The sequence below is a fragment of the Harmonia axyridis genome, chromosome 2 (genome assembly GCF_914767665.1).
Source record: "Harmonia axyridis chromosome 2, icHarAxyr1.1, whole genome shotgun sequence".
Classification (NCBI taxonomy): Eukaryota; Metazoa; Arthropoda; class Insecta; order Coleoptera; family Coccinellidae; genus Harmonia; species Harmonia axyridis.
This window is the reverse complement of record NC_059502.1, coordinates 55,236,006-55,244,126: the sequence shown is the minus strand read 5'-3', so window position 1 is coordinate 55,244,126 and position 8,121 is coordinate 55,236,006. Positions and strand designations below refer to the sequence as shown.

The 8,121-nt window shown below is 34.1% G+C and overlaps 1 protein-coding gene across 1 annotated transcript in view; it reads left to right on the top strand.

The window, feature by feature from the left end:
• Positions 1-1,918: 1,918 nt before the first annotated feature.
• LOC123672242 (protein scabrous-like) overlaps positions 1,919-8,121 on the top strand; it is a 78,744-nt gene continuing 72,541 nt past the window's right edge. The window contains exon 1 of the mRNA XM_045606270.1: positions 1,919-2,197. Within this exon, the coding sequence (XP_045462226.1) occupies positions 1,950-2,197 (248 nt within the window). The 5' untranslated portion in view covers positions 1,919-1,949. The remainder of the gene's footprint in view (positions 2,198-8,121) is intronic.

Sequence of the window (8,121 nt, the reverse complement as noted above, 5' to 3'; positions counted from 1 at the left end):
AACCGATAAAGCTGATATTAAGCTATATAAATGACAACTGTGAACAAAGTCTTCACATTGCATCTATAGTTCAATCATATTCTATTTTGGAATTAAATAATGTTGAACCTATTTTTCGATCTTGAATGAGTAATCCAAAAAATTCTTTTTTATAGAATTTGTATTAAGTATTCGATCGAAAAATGTATTTAGAAGAGTGATTTTGAGAATTTCATCAGCTCTTAACCAATCAAAGATAATAACAGAACACAATAAAATTTTAAAATTCACAAATTAAAAATTATTTCATGCAAAAATGTTTCAAGTAGTTGGAGGGCGCATCAAAATCGTTATAGGAAAATACTATATGTAATTTGATAGCAAATGGCATAAAAACATTTCTTTAATATAATAAAATAATAATAATTCAATAAAGTGCCTGCTATTTCGTTTGTTCGTCATCTTGGGTTGAGTTATGCGGTACTGATGATCCCAAACAAGGGTGAAAATGGTATATCGCTACTCTCCTTCGATGACTTGCATTCTCTTTGGGTAATTTTCGATTTTGATTTCTACGTAATGGCGTGGAAATCTTCTGTTTGACAATGGTTATGTTGATGGCATTCTGCTGAAACATTACCCAGATAGATAAGTAATGTCTTAAAATATTTACACACTTGGAAATTGTACTTCTTTTCTTTTTTATTCATTCCTATAATAGATAAAAGCTAGAAAACTTGAATGAACAAATAGGTATCTATATTTTTCATATAAGTTTAATCAATCATACATGTCATGAACAGTTTTAATATATTGTCTATTAAAAGTATTCTTTCGTTCCAATTTTGAAAGTTACAGTACAACTGCAATTTTGAAATTCTCAATATACTGAATGGATTCTTTGAATTTTATTTCTTTTTTATGATATTGCCATTCCATTCACTTAGATATACTATTCAAATCTATCAATAAATTTTCTTCAGCAGTTTTGCTAGCACAGTTGAAATGATCTGTAAATCCAGGGATGAAATAGCACGTTTTATATGATTAGAATTTTGCAAACAGGTATCCAGTGTTCATCGAGGTGTTCATCAAGAATGCAACAATGATTGAAGATTCTTCGGTTATAAGGAATTAGAATATTTCAAAGATCTTCAATTGGGTCTTTCATCGGCGACTTTTAAAGTCTTAAAGGAATAGGTATCTTTTCATTTGATTTGTTTGAAATGTGAAAGCATTCTACTTTATTTTTACGTTATAGAATCTGATTTCCAGTTTATGCAATCATGACTGTATGCTTTCCTTCGTAATTTAGAAAATTTAGGAACTGGTAATTTCTATGATGAACCACAATAATTTTTAATGATATAACCAGAAATGATGCCTCGACTAGACGTTCAAAACCTACTTCGATGTCAATAATTCCTGAATGGACTGTATTTGAAAGATCAGGCTGAAGACCCAAGGTTGATGGCCATTTGCACCGCAATCTATCTATGTTACGCTATCATATAATCACATTTGGCTACCTTGCGAGGATAGCAATCAAATGAAGAGAAAATAATAAAATTAACGTGTAAAATAACATAAAGATTCCAGATAACGTCGGAAAGGGTCTTTACTGTTTCAGATATTTCCGCTCAGCAATCCGTACCCAAAAATAAACAATACATTCAGCGCCGGTGAGTGTTGAGGGTCGGAGAAGATCCCAATTCCACACACCGCATAACGAAATCAAGGACGCTAATAGGACCTCTGTCAACTTTTGCGAGGGTGTCTTCTTCGTCTCCACACGCACACTTGCCTACCCCCCCCGGAAAAATAAAGACACCTTCGCACACCTGGCTTAAAGACGCCTGCGCCTGAGCACCAGCGACGTGACCACTCTTCCTATAAAACAATGTCGGCTATCTCGCCGCCATTCAGTTCTTCCGCTACTCTCAGAGGCTGCTCGATCTCCGCGAATCGAGATGCCGTGCTCCGTTTTTATACTCGTCCTGATCGGGACAGCCGTCGCGACGGCCGCCGTTCTTGAGGCGACGCTGCACGACGACGGACCCAGTGAGCTGAGGGAACAGTTGCGTGTTTTGAGCAAACAGGTGACCGCGCTACTTGATCGTCGCAGGGAGGATTTGGAGATGATCGAGGAGAATTTGAGGAGGAAGTTGTACGAGACGCCGGAGTTGGAGGATATTAAGAACGCGCTGAAGACGTTGAGGTAAGGGTCGTGTTTGTTCTCGGGAGTTTTGGGAAAGTTTTCAGCGTCGAATTTGAATTTGGTTCAGTTAACCGGATAATAATATTTGGTGAGGTGTTTTCAAGGATCTTATTCTGCGAAATTTGTTTCAAAGCGGTTATGTGTATACGAGGGTTGCTACTCTTGTTTGGATTGTAGGAATGAATATTCAAAATCGAAAATGGATTCACTATTTTCGAGCCCTATTTCGGCACGAAGTTTGTATGTTTCGAACTTCGAACAGAGAATATTTTCAGAAGAATAGGTATGATTCACTGATGATCAATCCGTGGACAAATTCAATTCCGTCAGTCCGGCCGCCCGGCCGTAAACACGATAAATCTCGAACAGGAGAAACTTTTTTTTTCCAATACCGAAGTTGGATTTGTCAATTGACGCAATGTGACTAGAAACTCAGATCAGGCAGTTCGAAATGTGGTTTTCCTGAAAAAAAAGCTGAAATTTTGCATTTAGATGCGAAATAATAATTTCAAGCTTCATGTAGAATTTCATGTTGTTCGCAACACCAGAACCGAAAAATTCAAAGAGGATATTGAAAAAAAGGTCAATATTTCAGTAATGCAAATATATTGATATAAAATTGCAATTTTAAGCTTGATGCCAAATCATCTGTTGATATTATCATCAGAATCAGAAAATGTAAGTAATTGAATAAATAACCGAAATATATTTGTAAAAGCAGATAAGACTTGATTGAAATTTAGATATCTACAAGGTGTATCAAGTTGAGGTGCCTATTAGTCATAGTTATAATTGAGATTATGTTTTTGATATTTAGTTTTGTGACCTTAGTTACTACCGATTAATCCGGTTAAACCTACCAGCAGGAAATGAAAGCTAATATTCTGATTTTCCTTATTTTTCCTTCTCCGATATGATTGAGTATTCAATTCTCAAATGCTGTCTCTTTCAATTATTGCATTATTCTGAATAATTTTCAAATTATCAACAAGAACAAAATGAACAAAGCACGGAAATATGCGTTGTCAGTAATTAGAGTTTATTAGACTTATTCTCAATATCATGAACAAAAACCTTCTCCACATTTTTGCAATAAAAAATGGGGAAATGACGGGAAATTTCTGACTTTGAGAAATATAATATTAAGGTGTATCAAATATTGTATATTGTGTACAAAATTTGATCATAACTTTTGTTCTTCGAAATGGATCTTATTTTCATTAATTGTGATGGATTTTGCTAGGAAAAATAATTATGTATGTTATCCTCACATGATGCCGAGCATGATGCTTCTAAATTCAACAAATCCTGAATTCTCAATTTCCAAAATAAATGCCCCCTAAGTTCGATGATTATGTAATACATTTACTGAACTAATCTTCAGAAGGTCATACCATCAAAAAATTGGATTAGACTACCTGCTATCAAAATATTGTCTTTTGTCACTTCGATAAAAACATTTTTCTGAGAAAACGAAAAAGTTAAAAAAAAATGATAAAAGTACCTCGGTCGTCTAGTGCTATTTCTCCTCTTCTTTTCTATTCTGTTTATTTTCTTTAGTTTTGATGCCGCTATTGATATGAAATTCTTGGAATTGTTATTCTATATATTCATACAAAATTTCAACACGGTCTGATCTGTTATCACTGAAATATTAAGTCTTTGTTTTTTGAAACTTTCCAAGATTCTGGTCACTCTATCCACACAAAATTTTGCACAAAAAACACGCAAAATCTAAACCAGATCGCTTCTGTAATCACGGAAATATTGAGTATTTTTCTACCAATATTCTTCTTGAATTTTCTACGGTTTGAATGCTTGGGGTCAGCTTGGAATTTTGCATGAAACTTGAAACTGTTATTTTATATGAATATCTGAAATTTCATTACCGTCAGTTTTTAGATATTATAGATATTTCTTCTCACATATCACCAACTTTTATTGGGTTTACATATAATTTTTTAAACAATAATCTACATTATAGTATTTCAATTTGCGAATGAAAAAAATTATGATTTTGTTAACTTTTCGTTTTTCGCAAAATAATTGATGATACGGTATTCCAACAAAGCACTGATGTATTTCAAAAATCCTACAAAATATCATTACAAAAGAGGCAAAACTCTAATTTTGTGAAAATTTTCAAAAATACTCATAAAGTATTTTCTCTCGACGAAACTTGGAACTTGGAACTATTGTAATATTCCTAACTTTTACTGATCATCCAATCGTTCTGGCAACATTATTTTTGTCTTTCCTTCTCTGGGAAACTATTGACAGATCACGAGAATGTCACGTGATGGTGTTCCCTCATAACGAATTTTACCCTGGCATTTGAGATCAGAAACTATCCCGGAAACGTTATCATGAATTAAATTGGATGACAGATTCGTCTACAAACAACAACTTTCGACTCACTGAGGAGAACCTTATCGTTTGGGGACATTCTCGGCTCAAAATTCTAAAAATACGGACATTGTGACAAAATGATAGAGCGATAGATTCGCAACGCTTAAAAACGACCTCAATAGGAACAGGATGATGTGAACTTTATTGTTCGGTTCTCGGATTTCAGGATTTAAATTTATGGCGGTTTCATATTCGGGATATCCAACAAATTTACGACATGAGTTAACTTTGACAGAAATATTGATCCAACAGTCTACCCAATTTCGTCATAATTCATTTCGCTTACTACTTAATTTTTGAGTGATGAAGTTTTCCTCAGACCAATTCCATTAGAGGTGCTCGCGTGTGTCTGCGGAAGTTAAATAATTGTTTTTACTTTCCTTGGCAACTTGCGCTAGTCTCTTCGAAGACACAGCAGAAAAGAAATGTAAGAATGCGTGACCGAAAGATAGATAGAAGTGGTGTTTCTACGATCCATCTGGGGCTCGTTTTCGGTCGAAGACTTAATAGCCTTTTGGGAAGTTGAAAAATACTGTCCTATTCGTTTATATTCCCATGGATTGAACACTGATTTTGATGGAAAAATTCAACAATTTCTGAACGTTATTGAAGTTCGTATCTTTTCAAGATTGAATGACATAACCTACTGAACATAAATGTCATAAGAAATGTCAAAAAATAATACAGTGTTTCAATTACAACCATTTCAAATTTATCGATCCTATTAGTAAACCCTTCATATTTGTTCAATAATGCAAATGTAGTCATGGAAGTTCTCAGATTGGCGAACATCAATTTTAATAAACCAATTGTGCCTTTAATTAATAAATATAAATTATCCATCCATTATATGGAGCTCTTCTCGGAAAGGTTTCTTATACATGCTATTAGATAAAAGGATTCAATCTATAAAATATAATAATCATTCATTATTCTCAAGCCCCAGATTACAACAAAATTGCTCGCCAATATGTGCCAATATGGGGTTCTCACTTGGATTATAACATATTTATGTTCTTTGCAAAGTGCGTACACAACAATATATCTTGCATCTGAGATGAAATTCGACACACATTTTAGCATTTTATCTGTCGGCTACATTACCAAAAATAAAAGTTCTATAAAAAATTAAGCATGCGTCGGTAAATCTCAGTATTAGCAAAGGAAATGTGAACGGGGCATCATACATTTCAACTCGTGATACAAGAGAACATATAAAAACCTCAGCAAAAACTCTGTCTATTCGTATATAGGTGTATTGATTGGTTTATGTATTTGTTTACAGAATAGGCCCCCAATAAGCCTTCTCTTTTTCTAAAAATATCCTTTAATCCTTCCTTTTCACCAGGAGTTGACGACGTCTATATTATAATTAAAACTGTAAACAAAGAAGAAAAGAACCTTAAAAGAGTAATAAATGTTAGAGATTACATAATATAATACATTAAAATGAAGACGATTGAAATCATCACAATAAATTGAAAGATAAGAAAGAATCATATCGAAATTTATAAGCCATATAGTATTAGGGGGTATGCTCATATTAATAAATAAAATGGCTGATACTTGGTAGTGAATGAATTAAAGAAAAAGAAGTACAATTTCCAAGTGTGTAATAATATCATAGGTACGATATTAATTATCTATCTGGTTAATGTATCAGCAAAAATGCCATCAACATAAGCATTGTCAAACAGAAGATTTCCACGCTATTACGTAGGAATAATAATCGAAAGTAACCCAAGGAGAATGCATGTCATCGAGGGAGAGTAGCGATATACTGGTTTCACCCTTGTTAGGGATCATCAGTACCGCATAACTCGTTTGTTTGTCATATTGGTTGATCCCTAATAAGGGCGAAACCGGTATATCGGATTTTTCGAATCTTCAGGTGTAGATTCATACTGATTGTATTTCATTAAAAAAAGTTACAGAAATAAAAAGTATATGACATCTTCTTGACTAATTACTACCCTGCAGTTAGTGTGTTTGTAGTATTAGTTAGTAGTTTGTTTTTTTTCGGTATTGGAATTATTCATAGATCAATAAATATAGATAGAGGAAGTATACGCAATTTTTATATGTCCCCAATACGGTTAGATCACGTTGTCGGATTTTGTGAAATATTTTTAAATCCACAATTTTACTATATCAATATGAATGTATATTATATTGAATGAAATATACTTATTTGATTCATTTCTGATTTAATATGCAAATTTGAATATTTGGAATCTGATATTTTCCTAATTGTCGAATTTATGATGAGCTGAATATTTATTATTTTCTGTGTCTACCTGCTGAAATCCAAGGTTTGGCAACTTTTGCTCTCCTAGTGTCATCGGTTGTTTCACGTCGTTTGGCGCTCTTGAAGTTTGTTTCCTAAATTTATGATATATTTAGATATTTATTTGAATATATTTTGAATTAATAGGAAACAATGATTTACTATGGGAAGTGCGTTTTTTGTGGAGAAACTCGCGAATTGAGTGAAATATCGTATCACTGATATATTTTCATTTACGCGCGCTTCACGTCACATTTGATAGTTCATGTAATAGTAATGTAATGTAATGTTAGAGTTCTGTTAACACAAGAATTAAAGCTTGTCGATCACCAGCAACGTCGTATCTTCGCTGATTGGGTCCTGGAAAGGCGAAAATGAGTCGTTACGGTGAATGGATTCTGATACTGAGCTATGTTGAATTTATTACACGTTTATTCTCAGCAAGACGGCACTACGGAACACAAAAGCTTCAAAATCTTGTGATTTAACACCTTGAGACTCTTCTTTGTTGGGTCACGTGAAAGATAAGGTCTATGCCAATTCTCCATAATGGATCCAAAGCCTTAAATATGGCATTCGTGAAGTTATCGAGGACATACAGCCGCAAATGTGTCGTAACGTAATCGTAACCATAGAGGCTAATTGACTGATATCGTTTTACTTAATGATATACTTTACAATGAAAGAAACATTCATTGATTCCTCCTAAATTTCACTCGTTTTTTTTGTAATATCCGAATGGCACCTCTAATTGGAAAACACTCTATGAAAATGCTTTGCTGTTGCTCTTTTTTCAATTTATGAGCTGACCGTTGAGTTGTACTCATTGGCTGAAACGAGGGCTGAAATTTACATCATACGGAATAGAGGAAATAGCATACGTGATAGAGGTAAATGGGAACATTAAATTTTAGTCAAACGGATTGGAAATCGGCATCTGATTGCAAAACGGACGAAAGGCACGTACAATGGCTATCGCTCGCAAAGGTGTCCATCGCACATAACGTACGTTGTTCGAGATCAATCGAAATGGGCGGCTAAACATTCAGTTTCCGCGACAGGCTTCGCTTCCCACCCACTCTAAATTTGAATTTTTATCGAGTTAATTCGGATCATGACGCTCTAATCTCTGGCAGGATCGAGAGAGAGAGAGCGTCGGTAATGGCGGGAAAATTCAGTCGGAATTATTTTTTTTTCGGTCGTTCCGAAGACTCTCCTCGAATCCCTC